Genomic DNA, 19,325 nt, shown 5'->3' with positions numbered 1-19,325 from the left:
TAAATGAGCTAAGTTAAGTTAAAGTTCACTTAGTGTAAGTTAGAATAAGTTCGTTTCTACATCCGATCATTTTCTACATCCCAAGTCGGTTGTGGAACGGATTAAATTCGTATGTAGAGGTACCACTGTACCGTATTTCCTGTGTCATAAGGCGCACCTTTTTTTCACGAAAAATGTCCCTCTAAATCACCCTGCGTCTTAACACTAGGAAAAAGTTGTATAGGGGAGTTTGACACCCCTCAAACACCATTCTATTGACATACAAGCTCTCAAACTCACGAGAGATAGAATATAAACCTACAATTATCATTCATATAGTATATATTCATTCATTTTTATATTGCACTTCATTTAATGAAGTACAGTAGCAAATTAATAGTTTATTTTGGTAATCAGCGGATGACTCGGTAACACCCTTCCACAAGTAAACATGCCAACTTGTGGTCTCTTAGCAGACGACACTTTGACATAGTTGTTTATTCAGTATATATCTATTTCATCATATTTTGTTGATATTTTGTAATAAAGAAATATATTGATAATGACTCTGTTTTCTGAGTTCTGAAATAATACAAACAGACAGTTGCTGAATAGGTCCTTGGAAAAAACTTCTGTTAGTTGAGTGCAGTATTACCAAGTTAGCAAAAAATTAACTAGACCCAGAATCATATAAACAGTAGTGAAAGTATTCCACCTAAAAGAATTTATAGAATATAATCAATAACCACATTTTGTGTGAAAATTTATAGGGTATATGAGGAATTTTGGAACTATTACTAGAATTTTACATCTTTACCAAAATTTTATAGAGAACCTTTGGCAACACTGCTTTCATGTAAACAACACTTAAAACACCAAACACTTTGAGTAAACGTGTATTTTTGGTGGAAACTATGACTGGTTTAGTTGTTTCTTATAACAATATGTAATGGAATTGGGATAATCCGCATATAGCTAATAAATATTAACTTGAACATTTCATAATGCACCCAAAATAAGAAAAGTTACTGTGCCAGACAATAATCACGCTAGAGTTGCTGACCATGAATTTCTGCTAAGAAGTTTTAAATCTTCAATTTTCTTTTTCTAAAACTGCCTTGCTAATTTAAAGGTGTGTCTTACCACTTGTAGCGTCTTATCACACGGGAAATACGGTATATATATACAGTGAGCCCTCGTTTATTGCGGTAGATAGGTTCCAGACCCGACCGCGATAGCTGAAAATCCGCGAAGTAGTGACACCATATTTACGTATTTATTTAACATGTATATTCAGGCTTTTAAAACCTTCCCTTGTACGTAGTACTGTTAACAAACTACCCTTTAATGTACAGAACACTTAATGCATGTACTACAGTACCCTAAACTAAAACAGGCACAAATATTAAAGGCGATTTTATATCATGCGTTTCCTAAACACGCCAAAAAGCACGATAAAAAATGGCAACCTATGTTTTGTTTATGTTTATCTCTGATCATAATGAAGAAACAAACTCATTTACACATCTGTGTATAGGTTAGTTTTTGCATCGATTATATTGATTATTCAGTACAGTATGTTGATTTTGTTATTTACCAATGTTTTACTTAATTTTTCTTAGGACTTCCAAATGAAATGTTTTTCTTTATGACGCCGCCTGAAACGACGGCGTCATAAAGTACGCTCAGTAAAAAACCACGCTCAGTAAACAAACGAAGGCATTTAACGCGCATGATGAAAGTGATAAATAATGATATTACAGTAAAAGCTTTTAGAAAATGTGTTATTACAAATATTATTCACCCTATCTATATAAAATCATACAGTACATACGTAGCAAAGCAGGAAAACAATTTACGAGAGAGAGAGAGAGAGAGAGAGAGAGAGAGAGAGAGAGAGAGAGAGAGAGAGAGAGAGAGAGAGAGAGAGAGAGAGAGTTGTTTTACGTACGTACAGTAAATGTAAATTTTAAACAAAAAAAATATGATAGGTTATAACATGTATATTCAGACTTTTAAAACCTTCCCTTTAACTTAATGCATACTAAACATAGACAGGCACAAATATTAAAATGTTAGAATATTAAAGTAAAAAAATAAAGATTGTTACTGTACTCACCACGAAAGAAGTTGAAGAAAAACTTGAATGATGATGGCGATGAATTTGCTGCACAGTAGAAATGATGATGATGAAGCTGATGATGTCTTCTACTGTGCAGCCAATGATAGTATTTTACGTCTCTTCAGACGGAGGTCTTTTCCTGGGACACCTCTTCAACTTCTTCCTGGGATACTTCTTCAATTTCTTCCAAAGGCGTACTAGCAGGAGGAACTGGCTCTTTTTTGCGAGGCTGGAAGAACATTGTGATCGGAAGTTGTTGCCGCTGCTTCTTTTTTCGCTCGAAGAGCATCCTGTAGGGAGTCATGATGTCATCGATCTTGTTGCAGAATTGCATAGACCGAACCATATCCTCGTCCCACTCTTGCGACATTTCTTTCACCTCCTTCACATGGTTGCAGAGCTTGGCAAGCCGTTCTAATGTTAAGCCCGTTTCTTCGACATTTTCTTGGGTCTCTTCCTGCGTTTCACTTTCTTCTTCACTGGCCGATTTCGTCAGGTCTTCTAGGTCTGCGTCAGTTAGCGGCTGGGAATGGCAGTCCAACAACTCGTCGACGTCTTCAGTCGTCATGTCGCCAAACCCTTCACCTCCAATTATCGCAGCCAACTGCACAGATTTGCGTATTGCAGAGTGTTCAATTTCAGACGGTGTAAATCCCTCGTCGTCGTAAACAATCTGGGGCCACAACTTCTTCCAGCTCGCATTAATGGTTGCAGGTTTCATTTCTTGCAGTGCCTTCTGAATGTTCTGCAGGCACGTGGCTATTGTGTACTTCTGCCAGTAGCCTTCAAATTGAAATTTTCATCTTCATCTTCTTGGGCAGCATCCACACACGCAACGAGGTCCGCCAAGGTATTCTTCGTGTAGAGGGCCTTGAACGCCCTGATAACCCCCTGGTCCATCGGTTGAATTAATGACGTGTGTTGGGTGGCAGGAACTCAACCTGAATGCCCTCATGCGACAGGTCAGTTGCGTGTCCACCAGTGTTATCCATAAGAAGGATCTTGAATGGCAAGCCCTTCTCTAAGAGATATTTGCTGACTTGCGGGATAAAACACTGGTGGAACCAGTTAGAGGTCAGCATCTTCGTAATCCATGCTTTTTGATTATGCATCCAGTACACGGGAAGGAGATTCTTATTTTTATTTTTCAAAGCGCGAGGGTTTTTCGACTTGTAAATAAGCCCCGGCTTTAGCAAAAATCCAGCAGCATTGCCACACATCACGAGGGTTACGCGATCTTTGAACGCTTTAAAGCCAGAGGCTTTGGCTTCTTCTTTGAACAGGAAAGTTCGCGATGGCATTCTCTTCCAAAACAAGCCGGTCTCATCCATATTAAACACTTGTTCCGGCTTGTATCCACCTTCAGTGATAATGTTCTTGAAAGTCTCGTTCGCGTAAGTTTCAGCAGCGGCAGTGTCAGCGGAAGCAGCCTCGCCACGCAGGGAAACGCTTTTCAGGCCGAAGTGTTTCTGAAACTTCACGAACCATCCTTTGCTGGCGGAAAAATTTTGTTTCTGAGGCTGGGAATCAGTGGATGTCCCTGGTTGAGGTTCATCTACATCATCATCTTCAGCATGGTCGCCATCGTCTTCTTGAGGTTCCTTTGCCGCAAAATTCTCATACAAGCTCAAAGCCTTGGTTCGGATGGTGTTCGTATCCAAGGCTATGTTCTTTTTCCGGCAGTCGGCAATCCACACTGCTAAAGCACCTTCCATGCGTACGATCGTTTTATTACGCGTGGTAACGACTCACTTCGCTGATCTGCTAAAGGTGATGGCAGCTGTCTTTCTAATGTTCGCCTCATCCTTCTTGATGTAGCGAACAGTGGATTCGTTCAGTCCAAAATGGCGGGCTGCGGCCGCGTAACTTCTGCCTTCTTTTAACATATCGAGAAGCGTCACCTTCTCAGCAATCGTCATCATCTTTCGGTGGCGTTTAGGCTCACTACCAGACTTAGGAGAAGCAGAACGCTTGGGAGCCATTGTACAGTAGGGTTTAACAGAAAGTTCAACAAAAAGTTCAACTTAAAAAAGTCACACCCACAGCACTGATTAAAGTTCACAATAACGCAGCAACATCTACACAGCGAGAGAGCGGCAGACAAAGTGGCCGCGAAAAGATGCTGCGGGTAGGAGAAGCGGTCAAAACACCAATCACAGGCTAGATTACAAAACTTGGGTTCTGATTCGTCATCTATCAGCGCTTGAACCAATCACAATCCGTCTTATATGCTACGTAGTAGTTACCAATTCAAAGTACAAGGTACCCTACGTATACAGTACAGCTTTACGTACGCCATTTTACGCTTGTTTTGTTGTAGGATATGTCTCTCTCTCTCTCTCTCTCTCTCTCCTCTCTCTCTCTCTCTCTCTCTCTCTCTCTCTCTCTCTCTCTCTCTCTCTCTCTCTCTCTCTCTCTAATCACTGTTTTTGTTTCTTGTCCTATTGTGTGTTTTATTGGATATCTCTCTCTCTCTCTCTCTCTCTCTCTCTCTCTCTATCTCTCTCTCTCTCATCACTGTTTTTGTTTCATTTCTCATTCTGTGTGTGTCAATCTCTCTCTCTCTCTCTCTCTCTCTCTCTCTCTCCTCTCTCTCTCTCTCTCTCTCTCTCACTCTCTCTCTCTCTCTCTCGTACGCTTATTCAAGATGTGATTTTTGCAACAAAAAATATTATTGGATGCAGTACTACGTACGTATACATACAAAAGATTCATGGAAAAGATGCACATCCATTACATTTGTAGTACAGTAGTAGCCATCAGCAGCCTTACACCATTCTAATATGGTATGACTGCATCTGATTTGCGTTTCATGTTTGATTTAATTTTACTACGTACTGTATACTGATTTATCGTATGATCACATTCTCTTTTCGTGTTTTATTTCATTCTGTACTGAATTATATGTCATATGTAATGCAATAAACAATCAGTAAGAGCAGATATTACTAATTACAGTATTAATGGAATTACAGGTAACGAAATATCGTATTTGGGGTCTTCATATATTGCGGTATTTTCGAAATTTCCGGAAAATCCGCGATATGTTTATATATACTGTATGGGTTATGAAAAAAATCCGCGAAGTGGTGAATCCGCGATGGTCGAACCGCGAAGTAGCGAGGGCTCACTGTATATATATATATATATATATATATATATATATATATAATATATATATATATATATATATATATATATATTGGTCTCAAGCCATATCGTCCTGATGGATGGAAGGTTCCTATAAGTAGCTCCCTAAGGGATATTTTGACTACAGTGATATTCCCAGAGAATTTACCTTTAAGTCTCCAGAATTCTAACTCCTGGTGCGTATATCCTTAAAATTCCTCTTAAAAATATTGCATAAATCAGGGAACGTATATCTTGATACGACACATAGCAATCTTCACCCCGAATAGCGTTTTGGCCTCGAGGGGGAAGAGTGGCAAAAATAGAAGGGGAGCCGTTATCAAGGTTACCCTTCCTCCCATACTACTATTGAGTATCTAGATGGCGGTTATTCCTCTTTTTGTAGCGATTTCGTACGGTGGTGTTCCCTGTTGATCTAACGTTTTTGATCGCTTTTGTGAGGATTTATTATGCAATCTACAGCTTATTTTGCCTCTGGAAAGTTGAATATTGATTCCTTACAGTGTGGAAAGTTGAATATTGATTCCTTACAGTGTATAATTGTTAGCTCTCGTTTCACAGTGAAATTAGAGTAATTTTTGTGTTAAGGAGCTAAGCCTGTCACCGGAGGCGCCATGGGTGCTGTCGTTCGTTATGTATATGTTATTTAGTTAGCAGAACGACTTGCTCGGTTGTAATAGCATTGATAAATTATGAAAGCTATTTAGGCACAATTATACTAGTAAAGATATTTTATGCATAATTTCCTCTTTCTGTTGTCGATCGTATATGTTAAGAGTTTCGGCGATTTAGGTAACCGAGATCTCGTCTGCGCTAGGCTACCTAGCCTAGGCACTGTAGTATACTTTCAGACATTATCCCCGTTTATTCTCGTGTATCATTTTATTGATTCAACGGGAGATAGTACATCTCTTAGAATTATATAACTCGATACTTGTCTCCTGTGGAGATTTAAGGGTAATCCCTCCTTCCTACTGAGTGCTGCCGTAGGCGGCAACCTTTTTTGGTCTTGCCGTAGAGTAGTGCACTCCGGCTTGACTAGGCTATGGTTTTCTGTCTCCCACCTTTGCTGGCGAGGTCCCGGCTTTGGTTTTCGACAGAACCTCAGAGTATTCAGTCTATTTGCCGGTGGCAGAGCTGCAGGGTGAGTAGTCACTCCTCTGCCCGCTTAAAGCTGCCGGCATAGCATGCTAAGCCTCCCTAGGCCGCACCTGAAGTGGTAGTATGATGCCGCCACCTTCTCCCCTGCGGTCTAGAAGACTATTCCTGTGTTGGCAGACCCTAGGCTTAAGAATAGTATTCTTCTGCGGCCTAGAATGTCGCCGATACTGAAACATTGTTTCTCTCTTGTGTGGAGGCGGCGGCAATCCTGCCACTTCCTTCTACACTTGACAGATTCGGCAGACCGTAGGCCGAAGAATAGTTATTCTTCTGCCGCCTAGGATGGCACCAATACTGAAACATTGTTTCACTTTTGTGTGGAAGTGGCGGCAATCCTGCCGCCTTCTTCTACACTTGATACAGGACCCTTTTCCCTTCCCTCTCTGTCCTTTAGCAATGACTTAGCCATCGCAATCCTGTGGCCGTCGTCCTGCAATCTCACCGCTTGCCGGGTGGGTTGGGGGCGGGCCGAACCCCTACATAAGCAGCTGTTTAGTCACTCAGTCTTTCCCTTATGGACACAAGGATCCGGGAAGGTTGTGCCGGCTATGACGGCTGCTGGTGGGAGAGACTTCTGCTGCTGAAGGTTCTTCGGTCCTCCCTTGGACTGCCATCCACAGTCCTGAGACCGGCAATGCTGGCAATGGATCTTGTAGCTGGATGGAAGCCTGAATGATGCATTCTCCTTTTCCATTTGAACCTTCTTTTTGGAGGAAGCAGTAAGATTATATACTTACATCCTTATTTTGTGTAAACATACATTTTAATAAGGCAGCCCTTCACTCCATGCTTTTTCTCTCTCTGTCAGCTAGTGCCGCCAGGTACTAGCCCTGCCGGCAACATGCCGGCTGAACTATAGTATAAGATTTTACAGTAGCCAGTATATTTGCAGTATAGTATATACTTCAGATAGAAAACTATTGCATATATTATACAGTAGTTATTTTCTAACATATTTTGTGTATCCTTGCAGTCTTTTGCTTAGAACAATCCTATATTGAAAGAATAAAATTCCTTCAATACTCTGATTAGAAATCAGTTTATATTTTCCCTCCAATGTTTAGAAGGGTCAGTGGTAGTACACTTTTCTTTCCCTAGAGGTTAGAACCCTTCTCCTCTGAGTTTTCCCTGATTAGGAAACTCTATAGTCATAGTATTGGAAGGGGAGGTCACAGCGATTGGCTGGGTGGGATACACAAGTATGTGTCTTTTCTAATATGTCGCCGGCTGGACTGTGCCGCCAGGTGCTAGCCATGCTGGCAACACACCGGCTGAACTACAGTATATGATGATATAGTAGCCAGTATATTTGCAATATAGTATATACTGCAAACAGAAAACTATAGTATTTATTATACAGTAGTTAATTTCCAACATACCCTGTGCACCCCTGTACAGTCTTTTGCTGGGACCAACTCTGTATTGAAAAAATAGAACTCCTTCAATATTCTGATTGGAAATCAGTTAATACTTACCCTACAATATTAGATATTTATAAGGGTCAGTGGCAGTGTACACTTTTCTATCCCGAGAGGTTAGAACCCTTCTCTTTTGAGTTGTCCTGATAAAGGAAACTCCAAATCTTTAATATTGGGGGGAGGGATACACAAGTATGTGTCTTTCCCTTTTTCTTTTTAGCTTACTATCCTAAGCTATAATGATTTAAATATGAATAATTGCATATCTGTTTATCATGTGAGATAAACAATCGTATACTCATTTTATTTTCCTTTCTTTACCGGAGGAACACCAGATGGAATGCGATGCGATCTTCTGCAATCTTAGGAGTACAGTAAGTATTTCTACAGTCATAAAGCGTGCAGGTCTCATGCCCCCTGCACCATCATTACTGAATCCCTGCAATATTGGGACCCCCAAGTCTGCAATATCTGCCGGACCTTGGTGACCGAAGGTTTCGAAGACCCCAAGTCAACGGAGTCGAGGGATGCGGCACATAAAAAGCTGCGCAAGTTGGTAAGAAGGTTCCAGAAGAACTCTCCGGGACCATACCTACCTAACGATAGGATGCGTAGCTTACTGTTCGCAAAAGTGGGCAGTGAGATGGTTGTGCCCCAAGCACGACTCACTCCTCTCGGCATCCAGATTGCCATCGAGATGGATGTCAGGGAGGCATTGCAAAGTATGGACATCCACCAGGAGGTAAGGATGTCGGAAGTGTCTATGGATACTGAAAAGGATCTTTTAAAGGATCATCTCGAGGAGGAGTCTACTCTACCTCTGAAAGAAGATGATGATGTCGAGTCGGAGTTCCTTCCGTTTGTGCCAGCACCGGAGCCGCTACCCTCGACGTCTTCACCTTCTACCCCTCCATTGGACAACATAAGCCGGGTGCTGGCCCATTTTACGGATTTAATGAAGAACATTCGCAAACGAGACGAAACAAAGAAAGCGAAACTCAAGAGAAAGCTCCGTGAAGCTTCACTTATTGCCTCCCGAGGGTCATACAAGCGACCCAGAGACCAAGACCTCCCGACCTGCTCCAAAACCAATCCCTGGAGGTATGCGGAGTTTATGCCGATTTTGAACGGCAAACTCTACATCTCAGAGAAGATGGGAGCTGTCCCCTTATACGACATCCAGTTTTGGCCAAGCTTCAACGCTCACTCTGATTGCTTCATTCGACTGAAGCATGAACCAATGTCAAAAGAGGAGACGGAACCGAGGGAGGTCATGGTTTTGGATCATGATAAGGCACAGTCTCTCTTGTCAAGTAGCCTGAGTAAGGCGGGCTATTCGGTGTCGAAAGTGTCCACCTTGAGCAAGAAACATCCTACCTTTCTTGCTCCTGCTTCAATAGCCTTCCCCTTTACATTGAAGGCATTTAAATCTGTCGCCAAGGCAGTGGAGGCAGGCAAAGCATGCCCTGCACTAGAGGAGTGCAGGCCTCTGTCGTTACCCTTGCCCATGCAAGAGAAGGAATGGAAGGAAATCCACCTAACCTTCTCAGCAGGGAAACTGGACGCGGACATCGCTGGACGACAGTTTGGCGAGAATCTCCCTTAACTTTCTGACTTTCTCTTGTGCAAGGAACAAGAGACGAACGAGAGACTTGCAGCCTCTTTATCCCTACAAAACTGCATAGAGATGTGTGCAGGCCAACGAAGTACCCCAGATATGCTAACGGTCCTGGCCAAGATGCATATGGCCACCCTAGTAAAGGACCTCTATGCTTTCATGAAGGCTAGGAGAGCCTGTAGAGAGTTTGTGTTCGCTGCTGCAACAGTGAAACATGAACCCAGGAAGCTGATATCTTCTAACATTTGGGGTAAAGACCTCTTTCCGAAGGAAGTAGTCAAAGAGGTAGTCGAGAATGCCATCACAGAGAATAGGAACCTTCTCCAGAAGTGGGGCATCTCTTCAAAGAGGAAGTCTTCCTCGGATGTGGGTCCCCAACCTAAAAGGAAGACGAAGAAGTCTAGACTTTCCCCTCGGCTTGCTCAACAACATCCCACAGTTTCTATGACCACGGTGCCCCAGGTAGACTGTCAAGGATGTAAATCCTCCGATCAATTGAAGCAAGGAGATGCTTCTGGTAGGAGGGATGCTCCAACAAATTCAGGATCGTTGGACCTCCGATCCTTGGGCCCACGGCCTAATCAAGATTGGACTAGGATGGAAACGGAACAAGTCTCCACCATCATTTCCTCAACTCTTCCAACACTCCAACCCCATATTAGAAGAATATACACCATAGCTCTTGAGCATACAAGTTATAGGGAAAGCAAAGTCCATCAAATTCCAGGGAAGGCTGTTTTGTGTTCCCAAGAAGGACTCAGGAAAACTCAGTCTCATTCTGATCTTGTCGCCACTCAACAAGTTCATATAAAACAGCAAGGTCAGGATGTTAATCCTTCACCACATAAGGACCCTATTACAAAAAGGGGCGTCCACAGTCTCGAGAGACCTGACAGATGCCTATTGGCGCCTTCTAGTCAGTCGCCCCCTCTCCTCTTACCTAGGATTCAAGTTACAGAAGATAAAGTATGTTCTAAGAACCATACTCTTCGGACTAAACATAGTTCCAAGTATCTTCATGAAACCCGCAGACGCAGTCGTGTAACAACTATGCCTAGAAACTGTTCAGGTAGCAGAGTACCTGGACGACTAGCTGGTGCAGGCAGCATCTGAAACGGCTGGTCTGCAAGCATCCAAAGAAGTAACCCAGTTCCTGGAACATCTGGGATTAAAAATCAACTTCAAGAAGTCTCGACTCTCCAGCTCAAAGGTTTCAATGGCTGGAAAACCATCGGAACATGAGGTCACATTATCTCTCCACTCCCCTCAAGGAAGAGGAGGGAGATAGCAGGGTCTGTCAAGAGACTACTGTAATCCGACAGGATTTTAAGACGCCAACAGGAAAGAGTACTGGGCTCTCTCCAGTTCGCAGCAGTAACAGACCCGGTGCTATGAGCACAGCTGAAAGATGCGTCCAGACTCTGGAGAAGATACGCATCAAACCCTCAAAGAGATAAAAAATGACCAATATCGGCCTGATTTGGATCACTTCTCAACCCTTGGTCGAAGGCCAAGAGCATAATGAGGACCGTGCCCTTGCAACCACCTCGGCCGTCGATGACCATCCACATGGATGCCTCGACGGAAGAATGGGGAGTTTACTCCCATCAGAGGAAAGTCCAAGGGACTTGGTCATCTCTGTTCAAGGCCTTTCTCATCAACATTTTGGAAGCCATGGCAGTCCTTTTGATGTTGGGAAAACTCTCCCCTCGCAGATCAGCCCTCTACAGGTTCATCTTGGACAGCAAAGTGATAGTGAGATGTCTGAACCGACAAGGCTCGAGATTGTCCCATATAATCCATGCGATGTTGGCCATCCTATGTGTAGAGAGATGGCACCTATCAGCAGTTCACTTATAAAGGATCCGCAATGTGACAGCAGATGCTCTACTCAGGCTCAAGCCGATAGAGTCAGAATGGTCCACAGATGCAGACTTATTCTCTTCCATCTTGGAACAAGTCCCGGAACTGCAGATCGACCTCTTTGTGACGAGCGTCATCAAGAAAATAATATATATATATATATATATATATATATATATGTATATATATATATATATATATATATATATATATATATATATATACTGTATATATATGTATGTATATGTATATGTATATGTATATATATATATATGTATATATATATATATATATATATATATATATATATATATATATATATATATGTATATATATATATATATATGTATATATATATATATATATATATATATATATATATATATATATATATATATATATACACATATTCAAGTGGCAGTGTCACTTATTTTTATTTACGAACACAAATTTTCATTGTTCACAAAAATATGGATATTTACAAAAAAGCAATTATCTTACTATTACTAAGTACAATTAGAATTTTGTGATGCTATTTTTTTTTATTTTACTTTTTTCACTTCATTTTTTTTCACATATTCATTATTTACAAACATGTAACAAACCACATTTATTGTGATGTGGATGGAACACCACCAACATCTTTGTGCCATTCCTTGAAATGCTCAGTGCTACAAATGCCTGGTTTCCCGGGGCATCCATCGCAGCAATACCAGGTTTTTTTCTCAACCTTGCATACTCTGCACCGCTTCCGGGGTTTTTGATTGCCTCCTGGTGTAGGAGGAAGCTGGATAAATGCATGAATTACTTCCTCTACCTTCCTTTTTGCAGCCTGCTCTAGGGTTTGCAGCAGTATATTTCTCTCTTACTTCAATTCCTTTTGGACTGTGAGTCTCAATTATTTCAACAGCTTTCAGGATGAATCTCTTGATGGTGCCTGCCTTAGGGGGGTTAGAGGGTTAGGCCTCTTATCGGCAAAAACTTTAACACGTGACCATCCGCCCCCTAAAGATATGAATGTGTCGTCATCACTTTCATGGATATCACTTTTCATTGACGCATAATCTTCACTGTCTGAATCCTCCATATCATCCTCTGGATGATATGAATCATCACTGTCCAAAACTTCTATGTCAGACATTATGTAATATACACAAAAATGGCAAAGGCACGTCAGAAAACGTTCGTATGTCCGCCTCCAACAACTCACACGCAACCGCTGGCGATACTGCTATGAGTAGGATGAATGCCCGGTTTTGTTTTACTCTGGAAAATCCCATTTTCTATTGTAGACGAGTATAATCTCCACAGGCATTACGAATAGGGGAAACTAATATATCGTGGCCATTCCAACTTTGTTTATGTCTAATGAAGATTTTATAGAATTTTGGGACACCCATGTGACCCATCGTAATATATATGTCCCCCCCCCCAAAAAAAAGGGTCACACATGTGACCCATCGTGAGGAAGAAGTTAACAAGATCCCGAAGGCATGTGCTAGAGTTAGGCCTGTTACTTCATGGTCTTTGGACAAGGTCCGACATTATGCTTCATCTGTGAACAATGAAGATTGTTCTCTCAAGGATCTAACCCAGAAGGTTATTTTCCTGTTCGCTATAGCCTCAGGGGCTAGAGTTAGTGAAATAGTACCCCTATCAAGAAATGAGGGCCACATTCAGTTCACAGAAGTGGGAGAACTGAATCTCTTTCCTGATCCAGCTTTTCTCGCCAAGAAAGAGCTACCCACTAAAAGATGGGGTCCCTGGAGAATCTGCCCTCTGAAGGAAGATGTCTCTCTATGTCCAGTAGAGTGTCTAAAGGTCTATCCTCATAGAACTTCAGACTTCAGGGTAGGACAGCTCTTCAAAGGAGGAACCTCAGGATCAAACTTATCCCTAAAACAACTGAGGGTGAAGCTCACCAACGTCATTCACAGAGGGGATCCTGAAAGTACACCCGCAGGTCATGATCCGAGGAAAATTGCTTCATCACTGAACTTTTTCCAGTATATGGACTTTGAGCGTCTTCGCTCATATACGGGATGGAAATCATCCAGAGTGTTCTACAAACACTACGCTAAGCAAGTCCACGAACTGAAGCATTTATGTGGTAGCGGCAGGTAGTGTATTAAAACCTGTCGTCTAGTGCTGCGATGAACGGTTAATTGATTCGGACTATCAATTAGGGTGAAAAGGTGTTGGCACTTCCAGTGCAATACCTTTTAAGTGAGTGTCACCATGGTGACACTAAGACTGTTCAAAATCTCAGGTGTGGAATTATATAGATAACACTTATGTCGTGTGTACATAGTACAGTGTTGATAGTATACAACATTTACAGAATTTATATTGGGAAAATTTATCCAAATTTTCAGTTTTAAAGTGGCACTCATCTTTTCTTCCCTTTCAGGGAGAAAAATATTTTCTGTATATGTTGCACATGTAATTCCTTTAACACGTTACATTTGTTACACTCGTTATTCCATTTAATCATTTATTCGAAATAAATGCCTGTTAGAGTGTAATTGCGTCCTTTTTCGCCCTACAATTAGCACATTAAATATACCAGAGTTCTCTTACTTACTTATTTAAATAAACCTCATATTATTGTATGCTTACAAACAATGGATATAGTTGACACTTAATTGTTTGGACAATACAGTGATCCCTCGTTTATTGCGGTAGATAGGTTCCAGACCCGACCGCGATAGGTGAAAATCCGCGAAGTAGTGACACCATATTTACGTATTTATTTAACATGTATATTCAGACTTTTAAAACCTTCCCTTGTATGTAGTACTGTGAACAAACTACCCTTTAACGTACAGAACACTAATGCATGTACTACAGTACCCTAAACTAAAACAGGCACAAATATTAAAGGCGATTTTATATCATGCGTTTCCTAAACACGCCAAAAAGCACTGCTTCCTCGGCTACTGCTTGTGATGTCATGCGGGGGGCATCAAACTCCCTCGTCTCCCCCTTCCTCTGTTTCCTTTTCCTTGGACGTTGGGCGGGGGGAGGTGTGCGTGTGCCCCACCCCGCCCGCCCTGGGCGTTTTTTGCAGGGCACTTTCGAGATAAATGACCGTAGGCCTGACAAGTGTAACAGCGGGGGGAGTGCCCCACTCCACTCCACTCGTCGGTGCCCCTCTCCCCCACAGTGCCAACATCTGAAGATTCTGCTAATCTTCTGACTGCATTCCTCTTACCACTCTTTGGGGGTCGACTTCCTCTCATGGCTGCCAACTTCTCGGAATAGGCCCCGTTATTCCCAGTCCTTTTTTCTTTTGGCAAACTGTCTAAAAGGTTTTGTATCGCACTCACTATGTCTGCTAACGAGCGATAGTCATCGAAAAAATAACCACATAAATATGGGTTTACTAATCTGTGAATATGTTTACGGACAATTGCCTTTTTATCACCTTCTGGGAGATTGGCACTCCGGGTAGCAAATGAATCACAACCCCGAAAATTGTGAGTTGCACAACTAAGAACAGATTCACCTTCCCGTATTTTGGGTTTGTAATTTTCTTTTAGGTCTCCCTTTCTCGCATCAGGCAAGGCATACTTCTCAAATGTCGTTTTATTTTAGTATAATTTCTTAAACTTTCTTGTGGCCAACACATTACTTCCATTGCCGGAGCATCTTTCAGCAATCTAATTATTTGAATTACTTTTTCTCTTTCCGGCCACCCATATGTAGCTTCTTCAAAGTCTCTCAAAAACACCTCAATTGCTTGAAACCCTTCTTTAGATCGTTGATCATCGAAAGGCCTAACACTTGCCTGGAGTTCTGGCAACTTTCGAACTACAATTTGCGTATCTTTACTCGGCTGTGCATGTCTACTTTCACTTGTGTGCGTTTGAATTTTGTTCATGTACGTCGGATATGCTGTGGTTGTACTCCGCTCCTGTTCTCGTTTCACCACGGTCTGTTTATTAACTGTTGTAAATTATCTAACATTTTCCAATTCTTGCATTCTAATTTCATGTCTATATTCTTCATCGGGAATGCTATATCCCACTGCTCCTTCGTAGTCATCTCCTGCAGCAGCAGCGTCTGCTGTGTTAGTCCTTGTGCATTTTGGCATCTTGAACTTTTATTTCACCGGCTTAAAAAACAACTTCACTCACAGCATACACAAACAGACATATTTTTTACACCTGACACCAATATGACCCATGCAGACGGATAATGAGACGTCGGCATATGGGTTTTCTTCATTTATTACAAAAGGTTCGTTCGTAAGTACACAATACACAACTACCCTCTCAGGTGAGGGTCTTGTCAACTCGAGTGCTCACCGGCAACTAACTTCTGCCGTCGTTCCATAAATGCAACCATTGCAAAATATGCTGACACTTAGGTTTTTGTGGATTACTCATGAATATTGAGTTCATTTACCTTGATATAAAACACACATATATACATGAATTAGGATGTATGTATATATATATATATATATATATATATATATATATATATATATATATATATATATGCAGAAGAACCACGGGGAAAATGAAAATACGAAATATAAGATTAAGTCCTGACTAGCTTCGTGATACTTCTTCAGAGGACTGATTTATTAAGAGAGGTTTCTTTACATTTTATAGGGGCAGTAAACGTACGAACATACATATAAAGGCATATAGAACAATGAAACTCCCATACCACCTACCTGGGCAGTTATCAGGTGTTTACTGGGCGGAGATCAAACCTCATTAGACACCTGCCAAAAAGGGTCATTTCTGGTGACCGGTAAATTCTTGTTTTGACTTTCAATATAGTGTATTTATATGAATAGCGGTAGCCTTATCTATATAAATACATAAGCAAAACTATATGTATATATAGAACACATCTATATATAAATATATAAAAAGACATATACATACATATACACAGACAGGCATTCATACACACTTGCATAATATATGCATAAACATATACATATGTGTACACATACTGATATACATATACAGACACATACATAGACTTACATATACATGTTTTTACACATGATTAACATGTATATATATATATATATATATATATATATATATATATATATATATATATTATATATATATATATTATATATATATATATATATATATATATATATATATATATATATATATATATATATATATATATATATATATATATATATGTACATATAACATTATTACCATAATCATATAATTTCGTATATATCAATACTTATATCTAGCATAACCATATATAGTGCCAATGTACTTATGCATACTATATAAAATAATTGTACCCTTCAGTGAATGGTAGATTAGGTCTAAATATTAATTTCACAGTGATATTAATTATTCACAATACATTTAGTTCTACATTAAGTGGTTAAAGTTTTTCTATAGCTTACAAATCTCTTTACATATAAAGGCGTCGAGTTTATACACTCCATGTCCAGTATTCAAGTTGTTCTCTAGTCTTGGGTAGTGCCATAGTCTTTGTATCATGGTCTTTGACTGTCCTAGAGTTCTCTTGCTTGAGGTTACACTCGGGCACACTAGTCTATCTAATTTCTCTTCCTCTTATTTTTTTAAAGTTTTTTATAGCTTATATAAGAAATATTTATTTTAATGTGGTTACTGTTCTTAAGATATTTTATTTTTCCTTGTTTCCTTTTCTCACTGGGCTATTATCCTTGTTAGGACCCCTGGGCTTATAGCATCCTGCTTTTCCAACTAGGGTTGTAGCTTAACAAGTATATTATATTTTATATGTATATATATATATATATATATATATATATATATATATATATATACACACACATATATATATATATATATATATATATATATATATATATGTAAATATCACCCACGAATGGCATTTAATACCGAATTCTATCTTTGGGAATATATATCCACTTGGAATTCATTTTATGGTAACAGCTTCTGGCCGGGTGGAGATTCGAACCCCCACCTCTTTGGCTGGAAACCATGCCTGCAGAAGACTACTGACTGAGCTATCAAGAGAGATAAAAGTTTTATGACAAATCCCCGTACATATTCCTGTCAAATTCAGAAATCTGTTCATAGATTTGAAATAAACCCATCTCCACCATGATAGCTGAATCGTGAGTTTGCAACACATGGTTATTATAGATGAACATATATCACAAGCACACGTGATTTCAAACAATGTAAATATCACCCACGAATGGCATTTAATACCGAATTCTATCTTTGGGAATATATATCCACTTGGAATTCATTTTATGGTAACCAAGTGGATATATATTCCCAAAGATAGAATTCGGTATTAAATGCCATTCGTGGGTGATATTTACATTGTTTGAAATCACGTGTGCTTGTGATATATGTTAATAAATATATATATATATATATATATATATATATATATATATATATATATATATATATACCTCTTAATATAAATTTTTTTCTGCCTCGGGATCAGACCCAAGGGGGAATTAACTTTATGATAATAGCTTCTGGTCAGCCATGGGATCAAACCCGGACACAAGAAACTGAGTTTCCTGTGACTTACTACTGAGCCACTTTGTGGTAAGTCATTGGAATCTCAGTTTCCTTGGCCTGGGTCCAATCCTTGGCCGACCAGAAGCTATTATCATAAATAGGGTTCCCCTTGTGTCTCTGATCCCGAGACAGAAGGAATCCAATATTAATTGGAATTTATAGCTTACAGTATGCTGTATGAATATATATGAAATATACACATAAATCTGCAAAATTATCAGAGAGAGAGAGAGCACACAATATTAAGAGTTATTTATAGTTTATATGAATATATATGAAATACACATATAAATGTGCAAAATTATCACAGAGAGAGAGAGAGAGAGAGAGAGAGAGAGAGAGAGAGAGAGAGAGAGATTGATTGCATATAAATTTTTGGTCAGGGTTGCTTTTGGAAACTGGGATGAAATGGTGTTGTATTTTTTAGGAAATTATGAATAGTATAAGAAATAATCTTAACATCTATTCGGTAACTAACCAAAAATATTCCATATATATCAGATGTAAAGCAGACAATAACATACTAAATACATGAAAATCCAGACTTAGCACCAGATATTGGGTTATGCTTTTTCCTTGGGAGATCTTGACCATTCCTCTTCATGTGACTACCGCAATTTTTCAGAATTGAAATTGATGAAAAATAATGGCATAAAATTGAAGAGTCACAATGCATGTGTATAAAACTGAATGGTAAGCTGCCATTCGGCTGGTTTGGAGCACAGTTATATTTAATACAAGTCAATATACAAATATTTGCAAATATAGACATAGAAGCTAAGTACCATTTAGAAAATTATTTTGAATAGCATGTTATATAGATGCAAACAAAATTAATTATTGTGTGTGCAAGATCTGAGAGATCATATTTACTTTCATTTCAGATGGATGTGACTCCAGTGCAGGATAATGATCCTCTGAGTATCTCAACATCAGAAAATGTTGGAGAGGATATGGAATCTGGAACCATTTAGAGGGTTTATATAATATGATATTATTTATTAGTAGATATCATATATACTCGTGTATCATGCGACTTTTGAAACTAATTTCAAGGGCGTCACATCATACATGAGATATAAAATTAGCATACTGTCATTTAGTCTATGACCAGGCTGTGACGTTGCCCGAACTATATATCCATTTACTGTGATAAGAAATTACAGCGTTGTTTGAAATAAACAGGATTTTAATAAAAGTGATGTTTCTCTTAACTGTATCCAATATTAATACTGTACATGTAATATTCACTTACTAGTATCGTATTTGGAAATAAAAGCATAAAGAATATTAATTTCCATTGTTATCATTTATTAGTTGATCGATACTACCGTCTCTGCATGCTTTCCAAATCCACTGATTAAGGCAAACTACTTGAATATCTTTTATTTTGTAAAATAAACTATTATTACTTGAACTTTTATTTCTATTTATGGCATACTAAGGTATGGGGAAGTGTATGG

At 39.5% G+C, this 19,325-nt stretch overlaps 1 protein-coding gene across 1 annotated transcript in view; it reads left to right on the top strand.

Moving 5' to 3' along the window:
• The window catches only part of LOC137641332 (snurportin-1-like), a 289,974-nt gene extending 270,914 nt beyond the window's left edge, over positions 1–19,060 (top strand). Inside the window, exon 8 of the mRNA XM_068373778.1 lies at positions 18,747–19,060. Within this exon, the coding sequence (XP_068229879.1) occupies positions 18,747–18,836 (90 nt within the window). The 3' untranslated portion in view covers positions 18,837–19,060. The remainder of the gene's footprint in view (positions 1–18,746) is intronic.
• The last annotated feature ends 265 nt before the right edge of the window (positions 19,061–19,325 follow it).

This window comes from Palaemon carinicauda, chromosome 5 (genome assembly GCF_036898095.1).
Source record: "Palaemon carinicauda isolate YSFRI2023 chromosome 5, ASM3689809v2, whole genome shotgun sequence".
NCBI lineage: Eukaryota > Metazoa > Arthropoda > Malacostraca > Decapoda > Palaemonidae > Palaemon > Palaemon carinicauda.
This window is presented reverse-complemented; position numbering and strand designations above follow the sequence as displayed.